Raw genomic sequence first — 25,184 nt, 5'->3', positions numbered from 1 at the left:
CTATTGGCTGTGGTGGACCTTGAGTTTCTTATTATGGGGAAACAGAAAAGCTAAACTTCAGAATGTTAAGGCTTCCTCCCCTGAAGTCCTCAGACCACTGGATGATAAGCATGTGAAAGCTATTGGGTCTGAAAGGTTGTTATCTGAGCCAATCCCTTCTTTAAGCCTAGAGGTAGAGTCACTGAGCCACAATCCATGATCCCCCGTTGAGCGATCTTGATGAGGTTGCACTGTGTAAAGAATCTGCAAATGCCTTACTATTCCAGCTAGTGCAGGGTTCTTCATCCCCTGGTTTGGAGTCTTTACCTTTAGCTGCTGTTTTTCCCTGCACAGGACCCGAGAGAGAGCTCCAGAGTCTGTGTGGATTATTATTTATGAAGATTGCTGCCAAAAGTGAACACTCATGTATATTCAGTGGCACAGCCTATCCATATAGAAGAAGATTCTATATTAGAACATAAGAACATAATAGCCATACTGGGTCAGACCAATGGTCCATCTAGCCCAGTATCCTGCTTCCAACAGTGGCCAATCCAAGTCAAAATTACCTGGCAGAAACCCATTCCTTGTCATCAAGCAGATGAAGCCATTACGTATGGGTTATGTCCATCAACCAGCAGGGGAGATAGAGAGCACTCAAACTTTCTCAGTGCCCTCTTGGCCAGCTAGCTCCACTGCCTCTTCAGTATTCTCTATCTCCCCTAGCAGGGTGGCTGCAGCTTCTCGAGCTCCAGAAAAATCTGCCGGGAGGTGGTTCCTGGCTTGCCAGTTGTTAACCGGGGTGTTGGAGGCTATAGCAGCTTCACTTTAAAGGCACATAGGTTAGCCCTTTCCCTGCCTTACCCATACCTCCGTGGATGTGGACATATTGCATTGCTTTCCCTGTCCTTACCCACCAACAGTGGATGCAGGCATATAGGTTCGCCCTTTCCCTGCCTTTCCCACTCATCTGAGCCTCCGGAGTCTTCAATACCTCTGCTTTCCTCACAGCGTTAAAAAAAAAAAAAAAAAAGTTGCGTCGCGTTTTTAAACGCAGAGACGCTGGAACAGAGGTTTTTGGCCTGATTTTCAGCAGGATCGTAGTTGTACGCTAGATCCTTTGAGGTAAGAGTGTTTTCCAACTCCTCCGGGGTGGGCCCGCGATCGGGGTGATTTTGGCGCGAAACCGCCATTTTGGATTTTACTGCCGTTTTTCGGCGATGGCTGCGGACAATGTAAAGCGCTGTTCCACCTGTGGCAAGCGCAAATCAGCAGCAGGGCTCTGTAAATCGTGCTGTACAGGCGTAGGAGCCGGCCCAAGCATGGCGAGCGATGTTTCTTCCCGCTCTGAGCTGGCAGCGGGCGCCATTTTGCTTACACCGCATGGCGCGATCTCCGTGGACACGGAGAGACCTGAGCCGGGTGGGGCACCTCGAGATGAGGTTATTTCAGGAGTGGCTAGCACCGGACAGGATTTGGGTGCCCAGGGTGAGATTTTCTCCCCGGATTTTGTGCTTTTGCTGCATAAAGCATACATGATGAAAAGAGCCCTCCCTCAAGGGTCGCCTGAGGCCCCTTTGATGGCCCCCCCGATGGATTCTGGGACTGCCCAGTGAGGTTTTCCCGGATGATTGGCCCAAAGATAAGTGCAGAAGGGTTAATTCCCCTTCAGATTGTGGTGCACCTTTTTCCCCCCCGTGGTCGGGGTGTGAGGATTCGGAGAACTCTGACAGACGTTCTTGGTCTGAGGAACCGGAGTCAGGTGCGGATTTCCCACAGGATCTGGATGATCCCTCCGCGGTGAGGATTTTCCACCGTGATGAGCTGCCAGCGCTTATTTCAGATACCCTGCAGGCCCTCTCGATTGAAGATCCTGACAGTGGCATGGCCTCCTCGGGTAATCCCAGGATGGCTAGTACCAAGAAAGCTGCTCGGGCCTTCCCTTTGCATGACTCCATCCTAGAGCTTGTGTCGGCTCAGTGGGCTGACCCCGAGGGACCTTTGAGAGTTTTCAGGGCTATGGGGCAGTTATACCCTCTGCGTGAGGGGCATATGGCTCGTTTTCAAATGCCTACAGTGGATGCCCTAGTCACTGCGGTGACAAAGAGAACTACCCTCCCTGTTGAAGGAGGTGTTGCCCTGAAGGATGTTCAAGACCGTAGGCTGGAAACAGCATTGAAACGATCCTTTGAAATTGCAGGTCTCACTGTTCGGGCGTCTGCATGCAGCTGTTATGCTGCTAGAGCCTGCCTAGCTTGGCTGCAACAGGCAGTGGCACAGCCCGGAGATGGAGCGGAGCCCTTCTTGGATGTGGCTCCGCGGATGGAGGTGGCCTTGTCCTTTCTGGCTGATGCCCTTTATGACCTTGTCAGAGCTTCGGCTAAACAAATGGCAGTAGCAGTGGCGGCTCGCCGTCGTCTGTGGCTACGACACTGGGCAGCGGACATGGCCTCTAAGAAAAGGTTGGTGAAGTTGCCTTTTCAAGGACTTCTCCTATTTGGTGAGGAGTTGGAGAAAATTGTGAAAGGCTTGGGTGATCCAAAACCCCAGCGCTTTCCCGAAGATAGGCAGAGGCCTTCCTCTAAGGGTCAGGCGGTCCACTCCTCGTACAGACCTCGCTTCCGTGAAGCTAGAAGGTACCGCCCGGGGCGTTCGGCTGGGTTCACTTCAAGTGCCCGTGGTCAGCAGAGGAACTCCTTTCGCTCGGACAAGCGTTCCGCAGCTGGTGGCTCAAGGCCAGGAGTTCAGGGGCGGCCCTCTCCTCGATGCCTGTCATCGGAGGACGACTTTCCCTCTTTGCCGAGGAGTGGGCCAAGATTTCCTCAGATCAGTGGGTTCTGGACCTGATCGGAGATGGATACAGAATAGAATTCAATGCCCCAGTAAGAGACGTGTTTGTGGAGTCCCGATGCGGTTCTGCCGTCAAACGGGCGGCGGTGGAGGAGACTTTACAAGGTCTGATTCAGTTAGGGGCGGTGACCCCGGTGCCTCCCGCCGAGCAAGGCTGCGGCCGATACTCCATCTACTTTGTGGTGCCGCGAAAAGGTGGGTCCTTTCGCCCTATTCTGGACTTAAAAGAAGTGAACAAGTCCCTGAGAGTGCGGCATTTCCACATGGAATCCCTGCGCTCCGTCATTGCGGCGGTTCAGCCAGGAGAGTTTCTCACGTCTCTAGACCTGAAAGAAGCTTACTTGCACATACCGATTTGGCCCCCACACCAGAAGTTTCTGAGGTTTGTGGTGTTGGGAAAACATTTCCAGTTCAGGGCCTTGCCTTTTGGCCTCGCCACAGCTCCCCGAACCTTTTCGAAGGTAATGGTGGTAGTAGCTGCTTTTCTCAGGCGAGAAGGTATCAGGGTTCACCCGTACCTAAACAACTGGCTCATCAGAGCAGACTCTGCAACAGAGAGCTTACAAGCTACAGCCAGAGTGGTCTCAGTACTGCAATCTCTAGGCTGGGTCGTCAATATGGCCAAAAGTCACCTGACCCCTTCACAATCTCTAGAATTTTTGGGGGCCAGGTTCGACACAGTCTCGGGTTATGTGTTCCTACCCAAGCTAAGGCGGTGCAAGCTTCAGAATCAGGTCCGTCTGCTCCTGAGGATGCCCCGCCCGCGAGCTTGGGACATTGTCCAGCTGCTGGGATCGATGACAGCCACGATGGAAGTGGTACCCTGGGCGAGAGCGCACCTGAGACCGCTACAGTATTCCCTACTCCAGAGGTGGTCTCCAGTTTCTCAGGATTACCAATGCAGACTCACTTGGCTCCCTGCGGCCCGACTCAGCATGGAGTGGTGGCTCTCGGACAGCATGCTGCGGCGAGGAATGCCGCTGACGCTCCCCATTTGGTGCCTGGTGGTAACGGATGCCAGCCTGAAGGGCTGGGGCGCACATTGCAAGGGGAAGCATGCCCAGGGTCTATGGACACCCGAGGAGTCGGAGTGGTCCATCAACCGCCTAGAGTTGAAAGCGGTGTTTCAGGCGCTTCTGGCTTTTCAAGTGACCCTGGAAGGATTGGCTGTCAGAGTGATGTCGGACAACACGACAACAGTGGCCTATATAAATCGACAAGGCGGAACAAGGTGCAGAGCACTAGCTGCGCAGGCCGAACTGATTTGCCACTGGGCCGAGCTGCATCTTCAGTGTCTGTCGGCAGTTCATATTGCAGGTCAGAGCAATGTGCAGGCCGATTATCTGAGCAGGCATCAGATCGATCCAGCAGAATGGAATCTGGCAGACGAAGTATTCCTGCAGATCTGTGCCAAATGGGGCAAGCCCGTGATGGATCTCATGGCGACAAGTTCCAATGCCAAAGTCCCGTGCTTCTTCAGCAGACGGAGAGATCCTCGCTCAGCGGGGTTGGATGCCTTGGCTCAACCCTGGCCTCCGGGTCTTCTTTATGTGTTTCCCCCCATGGCCCTTGATAGGGCGCCTGCTCTTGCGGATTCGGCTGCACCCAGGAGAAGTGGTCCTCATCGCCCCGGATTGGCCAAGGAGACCTTGGTATGCAGACCTCCGACAGATGCTCCTGGAGGCTCCTCTGCCGTTACCTCTGGTACCGAACCTGTTGACTCAGGGTCCGGTAGCCATGGAGGACGCCTGCCGCTTTGGTCTTACGGCATGGCTATTGAGAGGGCGCAATTGAGGGATAAAGGTTATTCCAATAAAGTGATTTCCACTCTCCTGCAAACCCGCAAGCGGTCCACTTCCGTAGCTTATGCTAGGATTTGGTGCCTGTTTGAGTCTTGGTGTGCTTCCAGAGCCATTGCACCAATGCAGGCTTCTGTCTCGCCGATTCTGGACTTTTTGCAGGAAGGTGTACAAAAAGGCTTGGCCTATAATTCCCTGCGGGTGCAAGTGGCAGCGTTGGCCTCCCTTCGTGGTAAGGTGGGAGGCGTGTCTTTGGCTGCTCACCCAGACGTGGCACGGTTTCTTAGAGGGGTGCTTCGGCTCCGACCTCCCGTGCGAGCACCCTGTCCAGCTTGGAACCTGGGGCTAGTTTTGAAAGCCCTGCAGGCATCTCCTTTTGAGCCGCTTCGGCGAGTATCGGGGAGGGATTTGACACTGAAGGCCGTTTTTCTGGTGGCCATTACCTCGGCGAGACGGGTGTCAGAGCTCCAGGCGCTGTCCTGTAGAGACCCATTTCTGCAATTTTCGGAGTCCGGAGTCACGGTTCGGACCATGCCTTCCTTTATGCCTAAGGTGGTTTCAGCGTTTCACCTAAACCAGCCTATTTTCTTGCCCTCTTTTTCAGAGGAAGAGTTTCCAGAATCTTTTGGGCAGCTGCACCTTTTGGATGTGCGCAGGACTCTGCTGCAGTATCTGCGAGTTACTAACTCTTTCAGGACTTCTGATCATCTGTTTGTTTTACTATCAGGTTCTTGCAGAGGGTCTCCAGCGTCTAAGGCCACTATTTTCCACTGGCTCAAAGAGACTATCTTTTCAGCTTATCTGCTGGCCGGCCGGGTGCCGCCTGTAGCCTTTAAGGCGCATTCTACTAGAGCGATTTCTTCCTCTTGGGCTGAAACTGGAGCACTCTCTCTTCAAGAGATATGCAGTGCAGCAACATGGGCTTCTAAGCTCTCCTTTGCCAGACATTACAGGCTGGATGTGGCTGCCAGGATGGATGCGCGTTTTGGAGCACAAGTGCTAGCGCGTGGTGTGGCTTGTTCCCACCCTATCTAGGGATTGCTTTGTTACATCCCATACGTAATGACTTCATCTGCTTGATGACAAGGAAGGGAAAATTAGGTTCTTACCATGATAATTTCCTTTCCTTTAGTCATAGCAGATGAAGCCATGAGCCCTCCCTGTTGGATTGTCAGTATGCTGTAAATTGGGTTTTTTCAGGTTCTGTTCTAATTTCCTGAAGTTCCTTCCTTGGGAGAAAGTTGGAAAACAATCTTCAGGATTCATGTTCAGTTTAACTTTAGGAGGATGAGTTCATTCCCTCCAGTGTGTTGGGAGGATGTGTGATTCCCTCCAGGAGGTGCGTGTGTTCCCCTCCACTTCTACAATAAGGAGGATGAGTTTATTCCCTCCAGGAGGATGTGCATTCCCTCCTTTATGAGTTCATGCCCTTGTGATGGGCCATCGTTCGCTGTGAGGAAAGCTCTTGTGATTCCCATTGCGGTTTGCCATACTGCTTTGGAAGCTTCAAATACTGAAGAGGCAGTGGAGCTAGCTGGCCAAGAGGGCACTGAGAAAGTTTGAGTGCTCTCTGTCTCCCCTGCTGGTTGATGGACATAACCCATACGTAATGGCTTCATCTGCTATGACTAAAGGAAAGAAAATTATCATGGTAAGAACCTAATTTTCCCATTAATAGCAACATTCCATGCTACCAATCTCGTGGCAAGCAGTGGTTTCCTCCACGTCCATCTCAATAACAGACTACAGACTTTTCCTCCAGGAACTTGTCCAAACGATTTTGAAACCTAGATACACTAATTGCTATTACTACATCCTCTGGCATCGAGTTCCAGAGCTTAACTATTCTTAAAGTGAAAAAATATTTCCTCCTATTTGTTTTTAAAGTATTTCCACATAATTTCATTGAGTGTCTCCTGGTTTTGTATTTTTTGAAAGAGTGAAAAATCGATTCACTTCTACCCATTCTACACCACTCAGGATTTTATAGACCTCAATCATATCACCCCTCAGCCATCTCTTTTCCAAGCTAAAGAGCCCTAACCTCTGTAGCCTTTCCTCATATGGGAGGAGTTCTGTTCCTTTTATCATTTTGGTCACTGTTCTTTGAACCTTTTTTAGTAGTAGCTCAAGATGAATTACATTTAGGTACACTAGGAATTTTCCTGTTCCTGGAGTGCTCACAATCTAATTTTGAACCTGAGGCCATGAAGGGTTAAGTGATTTGCCCAAGATCACAAAGAGCAGCAGTGAGATTTGAACCAGGCACCCCTGTATGTCAAGCCCAGTTCTCTAACTTGAAATGATGGTGCAGGAAGAGGAGATTTAGATTTGTTAGGAACTGGACAACATTCTGAGGATGAGGGGAGCCTATTCTGAAAAGATGGGCTTCACCTTAACTAGGGTGGAACCAGCCTTCTGACACTAATGTTTAAAAAGAGGATAGAGCAGCATTTAAACTAGAACTTGGAGGGAAGCCAAGAGTCGCACATGATCATCTGGTAGAGAGCATGCGATAAAAGTAAAAGTAGCCCAGATGCCTCTAGTGAAGAGCAGACTGATTTGAAAGATTACATGTTATCACTATCAACTCCTAAGCAAATTGAAGGCAACAAACATTCTTTGAAATGTCTGCATTCAAATGCTAGAATCATGAAAAATAAGGTGCAACAGTTAGCATCCTCAAAAAAACACCTATTATATCTACCTCTTCATTCAGTGCTATGTATACTACCTTGGGCATACTAGATTTCAGCTTTCTACCTAAAGCTTACATTTGGCTTCCAGAGCCTTTCTCCTAGATATACCTATTCATTGTACTAACTCAGCCAGCTCCTCTCTAGCAGTATAATCTATAAAATATAATCTAGGTGACTTGCAAGGTCTGCCATATTCACACCAGGTAGGCAGATGACCAAGTGATCTCATGCCCACCAGTCCCCCAGTTATCTATATACCTAGAGATTGAATTGCCAGCTTTCCTAACCCTTCCCTCTTGGACAGAAGCTCCTGGAGACATATCCTTGTTTTGAGAAGATATTATTGCATCCCCTGGAAAGCAGATCATAGCTACAGGATTACTTCCTGCCAAATCAAGGTACTACTGTCCCTTCAGGTGATCTCTCTTCTCCAAGGTGGCACAGAGGCTGCCAAACTGGAGGTAGGTCTTCTCTGTTATGTCCATGTAGGTCTCCTTTGTATACCTGACTGTTTCAGCACCTCTAGATCTTTTACTCTAGCTTCCAAGGATTGTACTTTGTATAAAGTGGACCCATATGATTTCCCATCAATTGGGAGATAATCATATATGTGGCACTCAGTCCAAAAGTCTGGATATCACCCTCTTAGCTGTTGGACTTCTGTCTACATCTTAGTATTGGTGAGCTTTTTGGTTATTTCACTTTCCTAGGGGAGTAGGGATAACCAAACCATTATAAAGGCCCTTCAGATTATTTTATATATTTTGTTACTGTTTTATATTTGCTTCTCAATGAATTGCAAATAGTTTGTTGATTAGTACTGATCATTGTATCGATGAGAATACCCTGTCATCTTAATTTGAGATAACTGCCTATAAATTACGGAATGTGCCTGTAGAGCAGTTTTTCCCAAATCCGGTCCTGGAGTACCCCTTGCCGGGCAGGTTTTCAGGATATCCACAATGAATATTCATGAAATAGATTTGCATATATTGGATGCAGTGTATGTAAATCAAGTTCATACATATTCATTGTGGATATCCTAAAAACCTGACTGGCAAGGGGTACTCCAGGACCGGATTTGGGAAAAACTGCTATAGAGGGTGGGTGGGAAAGAAGGCTAAATAAAGGTAGGACAAATTGAATTTAGGCTCTTTAAGCTAAGAACTAATTTTTGCTTTTTAATGAAATTATAGAAGGTCATTGATAAATTCCCTGTTTTTGTCTTATCTCCCAAGCTTTGTCACCAAATTTCCCAGCAAAGTAATGTTCACTTACACATAGAGGCTTTATCTGCTCTCAGTATTCCCCCAGAAAAGGAATTTTGTAATGGTTAACAGATTTTGTGTGGATGAAACTTGTTATTCTTTCTAAACTTTGTAATGTTTTCCATTAATAATCTTTTTTTTTTTTTTTTTTACTGTGAATACTATAATTAGTTTGTGATAAGTATATTGTTGATGTCAATATTTAGTGTTAATATCACAAACTTTATATGTTTTGTACAGGTCAGATTTGATATTCTGATTGTAATTCTTTTTCTTCCATTCTAGGTAAAGGCAGGGGCAGGAAAAGGAAACAATCTGATTCAGAAAATGAAGGTGAATATACTCCAGCAAAGAAACAAGCCAGATCATCAGCAGGAAAAGTCAGAACACAAGTGAGTTTGGGGAGGCTTGATTTTTTTTTTTTTTTTTTTTTTTTTTTTTAATTTAGATACGCAATAAAGACCACCTCCTATAATTACACTGAGTATGCATTATATTTTATTTAAATATTTCTATCCCACTTTCTTCTAGGTGGGTTATTCATATCCAATGAACATACGTTATCTTTGAGGACAATTAACATAACTGTGTGGGTAGCTGTAAAACAAGAACTATTTTATCTGTGGATTCTGTAGCAATGGGTTTCCCTTTGAAAGCTGCTTAGGACAAAGTACCTTCTGATCTTTACACCTGCTTTTTCTGTTACTACTACTATGAAAAATGGCATGCATAGTTTCAAAAAATACAAAACCATGCACATTGCTTCACCCTGATCTAACTCCACCTCAGGAACCTTCCCATGAAAATTCAGGTAAAAGTAAGGGCAGCTGTCACGAAATGCCTAGCCACCCGCCTGGGGTTACTCTGCGGCCACTTAGAGAGTCTATTCCCAGCACAGCTCAGGTCTTCACCTGCTGCTTATTCTGTACGCTAGAACCCTCCTCCCACCAACTGGGTCACAACCGCCTCTGAGCAAGTCTCCCGCTCTCAAATTATCCCCAGTGATTTCTAGGTTACCGGGGCCACACTCCCAGTGGTCACAGACCCAACACACAAACCACTAGGATTATTTTATCAGTCCACACAGCAGAGGCAATAAACTGAATAGTATTCATTGACTTAAAAATATTGAACAACGAATAAAAAAGGTGCAATCAACAAACAATAACAGGTAACTGAAATATAAATCAATTATAAAACTATCTAAACATTTGTTAACTAGCTGAGTGGTACCTGGGAAGATCAGGACATAAAATTGTTTGCAGAGCCTCAGCAAAGAGATCCTACTCTCTTTTCCTGGCTAAGACTGGGGGAAAGCCCAGTAAAATCCAAATGGAATGAGCTCCTGGACCAATCAGATCCCAGAACAACAATCTTTGAAAGTATACTGCAGACTGCCTTTCCAAAAGGCTTAAACAAAGAAAACAGCCTTGGTTCTACAGCATCTTCAAAACATAATCATGCACCACCTGCTATCCAAACTAGAGAAATACACTTCAAGAATTAATAAAGGCAGTTTTACAGGCTTAAAATACACTGTTTTATCACAGCGGCATTTCACATTGTAATTTTACCCGTCGGTAGCTGTTTACAGTTGTATAGTAAAGTTGAAGCACACCTAGTTAAACTGTATGTTTCAATGAATCCCTAAGTGAACACAGGCTGATACAATCTCTACATGGTACAAAGTTACAGAACATCCTACCATTTGCAAATTTTTTTTTTAGAGGATCAAAATAATAGTGAATATGGCAATAGAAATTTTCCCCAGTCTTCAGGCTTCTGTTGCAGTGACCTACCTAAGTAGAGCTTTGAATTCGAAATCTAATTTATGTTCTTTCAGTACTGAAACAGAACCTGAAAACCATTCTCTAGAAGAGGCCTCACCAAGTCATAAGAACATAAGAATAGCCATACTAGGTCAGACCAATGGTCCATCTAACCCAGTATCCTGCTTCCAACAGTGACCAATCCAGGTCACAAGTACCTAGCAGAAATCCAACTAGTAGCAACATTCCATGCTACCAGCCCTTGGACAAACAGTGGCTTCACCCATGTCCATCTCAATGACAGCATATGGACTTTTCCTCCAGGAACTTGTCCAAACATTTTTTAAACCCAGATAAAGCTAACTGCTGTTACCACATCCTCTGGCAGCAAGTTCCAGAGCTTAACTATTTTGAATGAAAAAATACTTCCTCCTATTTTAAGTACGTCCATGTAATTTCATTGAGTGTCCCCTGGTCTTTGTACTTTTTGAAAGAGTGAAAAATCGATTCACTTCTACCCATTCTATATCACTCAGGATTTTATAGACCTTAATGATATTCCCCCTCAGCCATCTCTCTTCCAAGCTGAAGAGCCCTAAACCTCTTTAGCCTTTCTTCATATGAGAGGCGTTCCATCTGCTTTATCATTTTGGTTGCTCTTCATTGAACCTTTTCTAATTCTGCTATATGTTTTTTTGAGATACGGCAACTGGAAGTAACACAGTACTTAAGGTGAGGTAGCACCATGCAGCGATACAGAAGCATTATACTATTCTTAGTCTTATTTTGCATCCCTTTCCTTATAATTCATAGCATCCTATTTGCTTTTTGGCTGCTGCCGCACACTGGGCAGAAGATTTCAGCATATTGTCTACAATAATACATAGATCTTTTTCTTGAGTGCTGACTCCTAAGGTGAACCCTAGCATCAGGTAACTATAATTGAGATTATTCTTCCCAATGTGCATCACTTTGCGTTTGTCTACATTAAATTTCATCTGCTATTTGGATGCCCATTCTTCCAGTTTTCTAAGGTCTTCCTGCAATTTTTCACAATCCACATGTCTTTTGACAATTTTGAATAGTTTTGTGTCATCTGCAAATTCAATCACCTCACTTGTCGTTCTGTTTTCCAGCTTATTAATAAATATATTAAATCGCCCTGATCCCAGTACACATGTCTGCAGCACTCCACTATTCACCCGCCTCTATTGACAAAAATGGCCATTTAATCCTATCCTCTGTTTTCTGTTTGATAACCAATTAATTCCTAATCCACAGAAGGACTTTTTAATTTTCTCAGGAGTCTCTCATGAGAAACTTTGCCAAAAGCTTTCTGAAAATCCAGATACAGTATATCAACCAACTCACCTTTATCCACATGTTTGTTTACGCGTTCAAAGAAATGAAGCAAATTGGTGAGGCAAGACTTTCCTTGGCTAAACTCTGCAGACCCTGTCCCATGAAACCATGTTTATCTATGTGTTCCATAATTTTATTCTTTATAATAGTTTCCACTCGTTTCCCTGGCACTGAAGTCGGCTTTGCCAGTCTGTAATTTCCCGGATACCCCTGGAATCCTTCTTAAAAATCAGCATTGCATTGGCCACTCTCCAATCTTCAAATACTACGGATGATTTTAATGGTAGGTTACAGATCACTAACAACAGATCAGCAATTTCATGTTTGAGTTCTTTCAGTACCCTGGGGTGTATTCCATCCGGTCCAAGTGATGTATCACTCTTTAACTTGTCAGTTTGGCTCAGTGCATCTTCCAGGTTCACTGAGATTTCTTTCAGTTCCTACACATCGTCACCCTTGACAACCATTTCCGGTACAGGTAGATCTCTTACATCATCTTCCATAAAGACCGAAGCAAAGAATTCATTTAATCTCTTTTATGGCCTTGTCCTCTTAGTGCCCCTTTTGCTCCTTCACAATCTAATGGTCCCATGGATTCCCTCATAGCCTTTCTGCTTCTGATGTACCTGAAAAATGTGGTATGTGTTTTTGTCTCCACGGCAAATTTTTCTTCATATTCTGTTTTATCCTCCTTTATCAGTGCTTTGCATCTAGCTTGACACGGCTTATGTTACTTCTTATTTTCTTCATTCGGATCCTTTCTCCATTGTTTGAAGGACGCTCTTTTGGCTCTAATAGCCTATTTCACTTCACATTTTAACCATGCTGGCTGTCGTTTCCTCTTCTTTCCACCTTTGTTAATGCTTGGTATACATCTGGTCTGGGCTTCCATGATGGTATTTTTAAACAATGTCAATATCTGATTTAAAATCCTAACCTGAAACTGACCATTTCAACTTCTTTTTAACTATTTTCCTCATTTTGTCATAGTCTCCCTTTTGAAAATTGAATGCTGCTACAGTAGATTTCTTTAGTGACTTCACTCCAGATATGAGCTCAAATCTGGTCACTGTTTCCCAGCGGATCCAACAACGTTACCTCTCGTACTATGCCCTGCATTCCACTAAGGACTAGATCTAAAATAGCTCCCCTTCTTGTCGGTTCTTGGACCAGTTGCTCCAAGAAGCAGTCATTTATTACATCTCCCTTGCGCTCCCTGATGTAGCATTTATCCAGTCAATACCGGGGTAATTGAAATCACCCATTATTAAAATGTTGCCCAATTTGCCATCTTTCTTAATTACTGTAAACATCTGTTCATCTGTCTGTTTCTTTCCTGGCGGGCAGTAATAGAGCCCTACTTAGTATACTCTTTCCCTTCACACATGGAATTTCTACCCACAAGGATTCCACGCTGCTATGTGTTTCATGTAGAATATTTGTTTTGTTTGATTCAGTTTCCTCTTTAACATATAGCACACCCTCCTCCCTCCAATTTGATCCACTCTATCATTGCAATAACTGCGTCCTATTGATTGTCCTCCTTCCACCAGTTGTCTGTATATCAAAGGTATTTCTTTCACTGCTCACCCTATAACATGTAGAACTGTGCCAATAGCCTGTCTAGCGCCCATACTTGCAGTTCTCCTTTGTTAGGGCCCCTTTTACTAAGCCACATAGGTGCGTACGCATGGCCAACGTGTACCAAATTGGAGTTACCGCCCGGTTACAGAGTGGCTCTTGTAGTAATTTCAATTTTGACGCGCATCCGCAAAATAGTTTTTATTTTCTGGCACAGGACATTACCATTCTTTACCGCTAGGTCTATGGCTGGTGGTAAGGTCTCAGACCTCAAATGGACATGTGGCAATTTTGATTTTGCCACACATCCATTTTTGGCAAAAAAAAAGGGCTTTTTTACCGGTGCGCTGAAAAATGGATTGGCGCGCACCCAAAACCCGTGCCTACACTACCACAAGCCATTTTTCAGCGTGCCTTTGTAAAAGGACGCCTTAGTTTACAAATGCTTCTTGTTGCCTGCTAAAGGACCTGTTTACTAAGCAGTGCTAAGGGTGTTCTAGCGTTTTTAGTGCGCACTAAATGCTAAAGATATTCATAGAAGTATATTGGTGTCTCTAGCATTTAGCACATACTAATTTTAGGCGCATGCTAAAAACACTAGCACGTCTTAGTAAAGAGGGCCCTAAGTGTCTTTCTGTTCTTGCCTTTGGAATTTTTACCTCTCTGCCTTGCAGAATTCTTCAAGCTAGGAAATATTCTTAGATTTCCTTGCATGCTTTGCTTGTTTGATATTACCCCACAGATTTTCAACAATATTCAAATCTGGGAAGTATGAAGACCATTCCAAAAGCTTCATCTTTCTTTCCCATAAATAATTCATAGTTGATTTAAGATAATCTTTCCGGTCATTGTCTTGCTGAAATATCCAGCCTTTCAGCTTCCATTTCTTCATTGACTCTGGGACATTAAGCTCTAGGATACATTTAGTTGAATCAGTTTCCCATGCAAATCATAATAGACCCACCTGGTTTGGCCACTGTTGGAAACAGGATACTTGGTCTGACCGAGTATGGCTTGTCTTACGTTCTTGTATCATGTGCTGAACAGTTGGCAGGGTGTTCTTTCCTTCAAGTATTTCATCCGTTTTCTTCAAAAATAGCTTGTGTGATTGTGGATGAATGGTTCAGTTTATCAGACCAAAGCACCTTGTTCCAAAACTTTTCTGGCTTACTTTAAACAATGACTTTTGTGGTGATGTCATAGAACAGGTTTCCTTCTGACAACACTCCCACATAGATCATTGCTATGTAAGCAGTGCTGTGCTTATGGCCCTGTGGATAGCTACAGTGTCAGCTGAACTTTTCAGCATATTGGTAGTGATCTGTGAGTTCTATTTTACAACTTTGACTGATTTTGTGGGTAGCTCTGTCAGATGTTTTAGTCTTCATGTCTTGTCTTGCCTTGACTTCATCAGTCGCGTATAACTCCCATTTCTAAACAGTGTTTCTGACAATTGAAAATGCTAACTTGAAGCATTTAGAGGTTTTTTTTATAGCCTTCCCTAGCTTTGTAATAATAAATAGTTGATGAAAACAGAGCAACACTCAGATCCTAAGAGTTAGAAGAATTATAGTTTTTGTTCAACTGTGGCATTGTCTTCACCTTATAAATTGAAGGCTTAACAAATCAATCAACATTTTGGGCCTAATTAACAATTTAAAAGAGTAGTAAATTAACTGTAAATATGTCTACACTTTTGCATGTACCAAATTCACTTTTTATTTTAATTTTTCTTTTTTCAAACCATTGACCTCTGCAATTTCAATGCAAAATTACTATTTGAAAGATGTGTGTAACTTTTTACCATGTAGGTGGTGTTTTGAATACCGTTCTCCTAGGGATTCTTTGACATACACAATTTTACCAAGGGTACATAAATTTTATCATACATTTCTACTTGAGTGAATGTCTTTTCTTTTAAAAATTAACCCTCTCTGTTTGTCAACTCAGTTCCCCACTTAATTCAATTTTAGCGAAAACATATCTGACCCTTTCTGGGAAAACATGAGTAAGTCACTAAACTTTAGTCATGTTTTCTCAGAGAGGGTGACATATCTATCCGTAGGCAGAATTTGGGCTATGCAGTGATGTTTCTTAAAAAAAAAAGATTGGGGGGGGGGGGGGGGGGCAGAGAAACCAAAAAATTGTCAGCCAGCAGTCACCCACTCCCATCTAGTAGTATATTCTTTATTTTTTCTGTGGTTTAATGTTGTCTTTTTTAAAGTGTATTTTAATTGTTATAATTTTCTAATTTCTGAAATGTAAATATTTTCAAGAATCATATAGAACATTTACATTTCTCTTAAGAATACAGTGTGGTCTTCATTCTAGGTTCATTTTTATTAGATTTATATCCCACAAAAATTCAAATTTGGTTCTATGCAGCTTACATGGATTAAAAAGATCACAGATACATTTCAAAAATACATAATTGAGGCAAGGATTATAAATTAAATAGAAATATTCTTAGATAGAAAAGGAAGTCATAACAAGAATAGCAAAATATAGGCCACTGTTGGGTCACATTTAGCAGAAGAAATTTCTTAAATAGAAAAGTTTTCAGGTTCTTGCAAAACTTCTGTTTGTGCAGAAAAGAAAGCAACATACTTCAGTTGTATATGTCCCTCTAGAGTGTAATTCTGTATTATTCTGCACTTTTTCTGCCCTGTCAAATGCCTCCCTCAAAAATACATGTTCATATTTTTACTTTACTCTTGTAATGGTTCTACCTTATTCTGTCAGCATTTCACTGAAAGGGGCAATAAGTTGTAGCAGTAATTGGTAATCTTTAGTGCTAAAATTCATGGTCATCAAGGCAACACATTCCATATCGCCTATTAAGCATAGGAATTTTAATATATTCAGCATATTATCTGATTTGACAGATATGATGACTCTGGAAATTAAACATTTGACGTAGAAGATAAGTACTTCAGTATACTCTTCCATAATCAAACTATTTTTTAGTACTTGGAATGATGGATAGGGAAGCTGGAAAACATAAATCAGATTGTTAAACCATATAGTGAGTTTAAACCACCCATTCTCTATTCTGTATCTCTTACTTTTTTTAAATTTGATATACCAACTTCTGTAGGTCATCCCACAGTGATCTACAATCTAAAACAAAACACCCAAATTCAGTCATACACAATTGAATATCCTTCTCTAAACCTGTTCTTCACCCATCCAAATCATTCTAGCTAATGCCTAAAATACAGTTTTTTTTAACTTTTAAAACTATATGCTTGCCAACCAATCAGCATCAAGTAACTTCTGATAGTTGTTATTGTAGCTTCGCTTCACCTTTTACCCTCTTTCGGTCTCATAGATCACCACCTTTTTCTTCGCCAACTTAAAAACCTTAGTATCTGGAGCACTGTACTTAATTGGTTTGCCTTCTGCTTATCAAACCGCTTATTCCAGGTTCACACCGGTTCTCACTTCTTGCAGAAGTAGGGGCTACAGCTAAGAAACTGTATAAGCAGAGGTAGGGGAGCCAGAATTATGTGAAATAGGTTAGGAGCTAATACTGACCCCTGTGGAACTCCACAGGCTACATCATAGGAGAAGGATTATATCCAGACTTTGTTCACTGTTGATACTCCTATTGATATCCCACTTCAAACTTGCCTTCGAGCAGTTGATGGGTGGCTACAGGACAACCTCTTTATTCTTAATTCTACAAAATGTGGGGCTATTCATTTTCCTTTTCTTTGTGCTAGTATTCCCCCTCTCTAATGGTGACAAACTCCTCTGTTCAATCTAAGACACAGTTCAGGCATTGGGGTTTATTCTAGATTCTTTCAATTAAATCCTAAATTGACTGTTTTACACTCCTCGTTTTTCACTCTCCACTTCATGTGTTCCATAAGTCTCTTCCTGTACTGATCCTGTATGTTCTCATATTTACATTAGTTGTTGCTGGTCTAGATTTCTGTAATGCCCTCTATAATAGTTTGTCCCTTAAAATCCCTAAGATCTTAGTTGATTCAATCCTCTGCCATGAAATTCATAAAGAAAACTCATTGCTTCAACCATGTCCCACCCCCACCCCCAAAGAAGAGCACTGGCTTCCAGTCTCACTGTGCATAAAATTCAGAATCTTGTCCCTGGTCCACAGAGCTACTTATTCTCAAACTCTGCCTTTTTTGACTGCATTGGTTTCCCCTTACAGTCCTGGCCACTCCAACCATTCCTTTTAAGGTAGGGCTTCTTTTCCTTCTTTCCCCTGTGCATTTATGCTTAGCTATTTCAAAGGACTCTGTCTTCTCTTATCTGGCCCTCATCTTTGAAACACTCCATGCTTAGATTGTTTTGAAGTCTTGTATCCCAAATTCGAGAGCTGTGAAAACTTGACTTTTCCAATTAGCATTGGGCACTACAAAACCTGTTGTCAGCTAGGAACCTACCTTCCTTCAACCTTCTCACCCCTCTCTGCTCCTCTTACCCCTTATTTTTATTTCCTTGTGCCCTTGTTCCACTTCTCTCTAGTTGTTCGTTTTGAATTTTGTTTTAAATTCTTATGCTGTGCTTGGACTTTGAGTGGTATATCAAGCACCTATAAATATAATAAATAACTCCTAAAATGAAGTTGATGTATTAGTATTTTTCCTAATGTCAGTAAAATTTCCATGAACACATTATCTTGTTTTCAAGTTTCAGTAAACAAATATTTCAGAACATAAAGCTTTCACCATTGTCTAAAATTTCAAATACTGTGACTCCAGCCTTCCATCAAGCAGTAGACCAGTAGACTGCCATAAAGGCCATAAAAGTTGGGGCAGTATATATTGAAAAGCAGAATTTCTGGTATAACACAATATAACTTGTGATAGAGAAGACATAGCTTCTAATTCCACCCAGTGCAATGTTGCCTGCTGCTCTAATAAATGGTCATGATCCAAAGAATTAAATATAGACAAGCTTGCAAAGAATTTCCTCGATTCAGATTTTGTATTATTGTTCTACTTCAGCAGTAGTGCCGGTGCACATGCATAACTGCAGAACCGGTTCTCCATGCAAGTCTTTCTACTACTACTTTTCATAATCTCCATTCTTGATGAAACATGACATTATATTCATAGTTTGAACATGAAATGTGATAAAGTAACTTTGAGGAGCTTAAGCCTCCAAGAGCTATTGCTGTAGTAAATTAGCTTCTCATTTTGATTTCAGAAATCCAAGAAAGTGTCAACTCAGCATGATTCTGATGGCGATATCTTCCCATCAGACTTTGTTTCTGAGAATACGTCACGACAGCAGCCGGGCCGAGCTAGAAAAGAAGTGAAATATTTTGTGGAATCTGATGATGAAGATGATTTTGATATGTTTTAATTAATTGCCCAAATGAGCACACAAACATTTTCCAGCAAAATATCTTGTGTAGTCTTTTTGTCCTTTCTGTCGCAAACTTTTGTACATTTGGCTTATGTTATGTGATGCTGTAATTGATGTTTTTTATTATTGTGTGTAGGCATTTTAACATTGTTGCATATACAGTTTTATGCCCTTTTTTACTCATTGAAATGTCATGTATTTGTCTTATTGGCTTGTAGAAATGTTCTAGATTGCCGTGCTAAAGCACACATTTTAATTGTCATGGTTACAAACTGTAAGCCCTGCTTTTTGAACTGAAGTTGAAACATTAAAAATTAGAACTGTACAGCTAGTGTCTGGTGTGAAGATCTGCTTGAAAGGAAGGACTGGAACGGTCTTAGAATAAATATATTTTATTCTTTGACAGTTGACTCCATGGGGAAAAAAAACGTAAACAGTATATGAACTTAGAAAGCATTGTTAAACAATTTAAATGCACCAATGGGGTAATGAAAGTACATCACAGACTTGCTATAATATAAAAATCCACTAGGGCGTCAGTGAGAGACAGACGCTGATGCAGGAAACTTTTAACCATACTACTACTACAATGTTTTACTTCATTGGGAATTGAGCAATGCAGGAGAGGCAGATACTCTGCCAGTGTCTTATGTCCCAACATTGGCCTCTCAGTACTGAGTGGATTGGGAGCACTTGTGTTTGAATGTTGAAAAGCCCAACTCCCTGTGGTTATATACAGTAGATTTCAGTTAATTAGGACACATCAAGACCACAGTACTTTGTCCCAATGAAGCGGCTGCCCCCAAACAAGAAACTTACCCAGAATCACAAAGAGATACAGCGGGAGTCGAATCCGGTTCGCGCCCACTCCATTTACATTACTCTGCGGGGTGGAAGTTAAAGATCACATGGAAGGAAGTGACGCTATGGGGTGGAAGCGGTTGTTTTGGGTTGTAAAAAGGGAACGCCAGGTGGCCCTGCCTTCTATGCACATCATCTCGTCAGCTGACTGCACAGAGATGGATGCGGGGATTAACATCAGTATCGTGGAAGAGTACTGGTGAGAGCACGAGTCCCATGTCTGATTCGGGAGTAGGGCACAGTAATGATATTGGGAAGGGAGGGGGTGGGAAGGACAGAAAAATTCGCACTCGCCCGGAGAATAACAGACTAGAGAGTGCAAATGCGGACACTACTGGCTCAATTAAATGGCGCAATGTCCCAATTAAGCAAAACTTTTCCAAATTAAAAATATGCTTTTGTTTTTTTTCTCCTGGATTTGGACCAAATAAGCGGCTGGCCCTGATTAACCAGTGTCCCAATTAACTGGAATCTACTGTAGTTCCAAGATAGACACTACACCCTGTGCTAGGTAGTAAATCAGCCTGCTCCATCTCCTGTGAAGTGTACCTAATGGTTTGTGAACAAGTAAGAAAAACATAGTAACACTGAAAAGTGTTCTGCCTTGAAGGCTATCATTACCGAAAAAATGCAGAGGGCAATATTTTTTTGAAACTAAATAGTCATCACCCATGATCGGACACATTTTTTCTAAACTGTTAAGTGATATTAACTTTTGAAAAAATTATATTGAGCTGACTGAACAGGGAATCACGCATAGAGAATTAAGTATAGTGAATTTGTACTTAGGAGATGGAATAAAAATGCAACTGAAGGCATATAACAAGCAAAGACACAGTTTTCCATACAAACTAAATAAGAATGTATTAATTGTTTTTAATCTGGACCTGTACAATTATCCAATATTTTTTACCTTGTGATGTCTTGACCTTTTTACGTATGCAAGACAAAAGGAGAGCACCAGAAGTCCAATGGAGGGGAGAGTAGAATCTAGTAGTTGCACCTACATGTCCTCAAAGTAAAGATTTTAAAACCAGTTTCAGATCAATCTTCTCATGCAGTCTTTAATGTTTGGATGAGAAAACAGAAGTTTAATTTCTTTTGCAAAATGGCAGATTTCAAATTTGAAAGTGAAATGGTTGGGTTTTGTTTTGGGTTTTTTTTTTTAAGGTTTGTGAGTCCAAAGAAAATCAAAAATTCAAACAGCAAGGGATATATATTTTTATGTATCTCAAACATATTTGTCCTTTCTGAAGTTTATGTATATAAGTTCAGAAATTAAGCAGCACTGTGCATGTGTTCTTGCTTTTTCTCCCCTGTGCATAAATGGACAAGAATGCATAAAGTGGCAGAATAGCCTTATTGCACCTGGTGTACTTCTGTACTAATGCTATTGTTCTTTGTTGAATTGGGTGAGATGCTAGCACTCTGTTCTGTAGTATTTTCACTTGGGCTTGGTGTCCCTGGTTCATGACCTTCTGAATTTTCCAGCATTTCTTGGATGAGAGGTGGCATTGATCCAGGGATTTCCAGCTTCAATGTGATAACACGTTCTGCTCCTTAAAAAAAGAAAAGAAAAAAGTGTTGTAACAAAAAAAGATATAAAAAAAACTTGACACATTGGCTTATAGAATTATGACCCCATCTGGGACTAATTGATTAGCTTCACGTATGCTAAGTGTTATGAGAAGTGGTATTCTAAAACAATGGTTTTTGAACCCAGTCTTAGGGACCACCTGGCCAGTTGGGTTTTCAGGTTAGCCAAAATGAATAGGTTCAAGATGTATTAGAATGCACTTCCTCCAGTGTATGCAAGTATCTCACATGCATATTGATTGTGGGTATCTCGAAAACCCGACTGGCCATTGGTCCCTGAGGACTGGGTTGAAAACTATGGTTCTAAAATATCTGTGCATGAAACTATATATTGTGGTATTTGCTTGGAACTGTAAAGATTTTATCTTTTATTTGTAAATGGGCAGGCTTTCACCAGTCTTTGTATTCATCTTGATTCTGAGTTTCCTTGAAAAAGTGGGCTATAAATGTCTAATTAAAACTTTTTAATTTTTGATCTGTCAGAACTTTCTCAAGTAGTAGTAGATCAGACAACCAAACATAAGGTGCCCCACAAATATCTAATGTGCTCTTATCAGGATTTGTTTTGTTTTTCAAAAATGGGTTTATAAAACTCTGAAATTTTTCAAATTAAAGCAACACATTTTTTCTCCTGGACCACTTCCATGTCTTTTTCTGAGAGACTGATATAGACTGTAGAATTCCATCTATGCATGTAGCATTTCATAGATGGGGGAGGGGAGAGATGACAATAGTAGGGGCAGAGGGAAAGTTTTTTTTAAACAAACCTGTATGTATGTATGGGGGGTGGGAAGGGCCCATTTGGGTTAACTCAGGGTCCACCAAAATGGCAGGTCTGGCTACACCTGCATCGAGGGTCATGATAACGAATCTACTTCAGATTTCGAAAATAGGTTATTCATTATGGTGTGTTTTGTGCAGCATTTTAGTAAACTACAGTCTGTTTCGTTCCTTCAGTATCACAGAGGTAGGTTTGTATCCAATGTGAAATTCTGCTGAATGAGAAATTGCTGAATTGTCAACAGTTGAAGTCCTATGACAATAACCAGAAAATCTGAGGCCAAGCAGAATAGTGGTGGTATTAGTAATATAGTAATTCTCACTAGTACATAAATCCCAACATGGATTCTCTGATCCTCTTATAGTACCGAAATGGTCCTCATCACCTTTTATCTTAATTTCAAGAGAGAAATTGGCTTAGGTAGTAAGATTTTATTGATGCAATTCGATATGTCAAGTGCTTTTGATGTAGTGGACCATGACACATTAAATGTGCTTGATCATTTTGGCCCAAGTGGCAATATTCTTCAGTGGTTTCCAGGTTTCCTTAAATTGAGATCTTACCAGGTAAAAATGGCAGATTCTATCTCATCTCCTTGGTCCCCTGACTGTGGGGTGCCACAGGATTCCCCACTTGCCCCATTCTGTTCAATGTTATGATGGCACCATTGGGTAACAGACTTGAAGCTGTTGGTTTTCAAACCTTCATATATGCAGGTGATGTCACCATATACTTCCCTTTTAAAGAAGGCATTCCTGAAATTTTGAATCTAATCAAATTAAGACTTCTTGGAATCCAGGGCATCTGAATTTAGACTAAAACTCAACAAAACTAAATTTCTAGTCATTACCAATCTATATGACTCTCTACCCTTTACAATAACTTCACTATTAATCAAACTTCCTATCCTATAGAATCCACATTAAAGGTACTAGGTGTCACCATTGATAGTCGGCTCAAATTTGAACATCGTGTATCAAAGATCATCGCCAAATCCTTCTCAACTCTATGGAAGCGAAAACGTATCAGGTCTTACTTTTCATCTGGGACTCTTAGACTCCTTGTTCTATTGCAAATAGATCCTACAAAAATACCTCCAAAATGCTCAAAATACAGCTGCTAGATTTATTTTCAAGGTGCCATACTTTGAACAAATCACACCTAGATAAAGGCCATATGACCCATCCAGTCTGCCCATCCTCTGTAGCTTTAATTCTTCCTGTTCCTAAGCAATCCCACATGCTTGTCCCATGCCTTTTTAAACTCTGGAACAGTCCTCGACTCCACCACCTCCACCAGGAAGCCATTCCACGCCTCCACCACCCTTTCTGTGAAATAATACTTCCTCAGGTTGCTCCTAAGCCTATTCCCTCTCAACTTTGTCGAATGCCCCCTCAATTTGAAAAAGGCTTTCTTCCTGTACATAAATGCCCTTGTTACTAAATTGCACTGGCTTCTTATTAAAGCCTGGGTTTCATTTAAGTTTTGTACTATTATCATTCAAATTTTACATGGATTGGTCCCAAATTACTTTATTAATTTGTTGCCTTTGTATCCCACATTTTCCTACCTATTTGCAGGCTCAATGTGGCTTACATAGTACCGTGATGGTGATCGCCAATTCCGGTAAGAGAAATACAGAGTGGTCTAGTGTTAATATTCATAGATGACAGAGTATATTAAGTATTCAAGGAGAGAGAGTTAAGTTTTGTCTAGTTCTGGTAAGAGTTTCGATAGTGTTGCAGGGTTAAGGTGTTTAGGTTGGATCATTCTGGTATGCCTTTGTGAACAAGTTGTTTTTTAACGATTTCCGGAAGTTTGTTAGGTCGTGCATTGTTTTCATGACGTTTGGAAGTGCATTCCATAGTTGCGTGCTTGTATAAGAGAAGCTGGATGCATATGTTGTTTTATATTTTAGTCCTCTGCAGCTAGGGTAGTGGAGATTTAGGTATGTGCGTGCTGACCTTTTTGTGTTCTTGGTTGGTAGGTCTTATAAGGTCTGCCATGTAGACTGGGGCCTCGCCGTGAATAATTTTATGAACCAGGGTGCAGATTTTGAACGCAATTTGCTCTTTGATTGGGAGCCAGTGTAGTTTTTCGCGTATGGGCTTGGCACTTTCATATTTCATTTTTCCAAATACACCTAATACACCTACCCCCACATAATGTTTTCCAGTTGTTCTCTCTTTTGTCAACTCGAGTTCAATGTGGCTTACAATGTAGATTATCTTGGGATAATGTCCGATATAAATGACATAAGGCCTATTTGGCACAGCAAGAAGACCATATGCCAAACATAAGGTTACAGATATGTAAAATCACTTTCTGTAATTACATTTTACAAAAAATGTTAAATATAAATGATAAAATAATCTGTAATTGGACCAGGCCAGCAGGGAGAAAAATAGTGTGGTAAGTGTAAAAATATGAAATGGTTTCAAAAACAAGTCTTGAAAAAACATGTATGTTTTGAAGTCCTTTTCTTTCAAGTGCCAATATATTTTAGCTTTATTTCAGCAAATGTCATACATTTTGTTTTTCCTGTGGATTTGCTTATGACAGCTGTTTTTCACCCAATTGCATTTTACTGAGAGCTAGTGTGGAAACTTTGATTCCTTATCCTGCTAGACCAGTCAATGCCAGTGGGTTGTATCCCTTCCTGAGCAAAAGATGGAGGTAGAGATTCTGAACTGTTCCAGTGGCATCACTGGTATAAGGGCTGGTGCATGCTGAAATCCTTCAGTATTTCTCTACCTCCAGCAGGTGGTGGGATTGGGCTGGTGCAAAAGGATTTAGAAGAGGTAGGCTGACCCCCCACCTAGGTGCCAATCTACAGCCTGGGGCCTTGGTCCATGGGCTGACTGCTCCTGAGGTTTGGAATACAGCCTTACCCCAGTTGAGCTTGGAAGTGCTTGGAGCTTCCTGCCTTGGGCTTTAGGCACCGAGAGAGGCCAAGACACCTGGGCTGAGGAGTTCCACTAGACCGTCTCCAGTAGGTAATAATCACCACAAATACTAATCTCATGGGTCGGATAGTGCATTGCAAGAACAAAGTGGCACAAAGAAAATGTTCACCGCAGGAGGTTGCATGGCCAATCTGCTTAGCTCTCAGGCGCTTTCTCCCCCTGCTGGCAGGAAAATCAGTGCAGATGACATAATGCCATGGTGCTAGCATATATCAATAAACGGAGGCACCAAGAATGTAATACTGGTGCTGGAAGCAGATTGGCTGTGCCAGTGGGTGAAGTGCAACTCGATACTCTCAGCAGCTACATTGCCGAGTCAGAAAATGTGCAGGC

General features: G+C 42.1%; 2 protein-coding genes across 2 annotated transcripts in view; one reads left to right on the top strand and one right to left on the bottom strand.

Annotated features, from left to right (window-relative positions):
* The window catches only part of TOP2B (DNA topoisomerase II beta), a 507,457-nt gene extending 488,485 nt beyond the window's left edge, over positions 1-18,972 (top strand). Inside the window, 2 exon segments of the mRNA XM_030205679.1 lie at positions 8,881-8,987; positions 18,486-18,972. Of these exon segments, the coding sequence (XP_030061539.1) occupies positions 8,881-8,987; positions 18,486-18,644 (266 nt within the window). The 3' untranslated portion in view covers positions 18,645-18,972.
* Positions 18,973-19,059: 87 nt separating this feature from the next.
* Positions 19,060-25,184, bottom strand: part of RARB (retinoic acid receptor beta) — a 256,557-nt gene continuing 250,432 nt past the window's right edge. Inside the window, exon 8 of the mRNA XM_030205690.1 lies at positions 19,060-21,067. Within this exon, the coding sequence (XP_030061550.1) occupies positions 20,868-21,067 (200 nt within the window). The 3' untranslated portion in view covers positions 19,060-20,867. The remainder of the gene's footprint in view (positions 21,068-25,184) is intronic.

This window comes from Microcaecilia unicolor, chromosome 1 (genome assembly GCF_901765095.1).
Source record: "Microcaecilia unicolor chromosome 1, aMicUni1.1, whole genome shotgun sequence".
Taxonomy (NCBI): Eukaryota; Metazoa; Chordata; class Amphibia; order Gymnophiona; family Siphonopidae; genus Microcaecilia; species Microcaecilia unicolor.
This window is presented reverse-complemented; position numbering and strand designations above follow the sequence as displayed.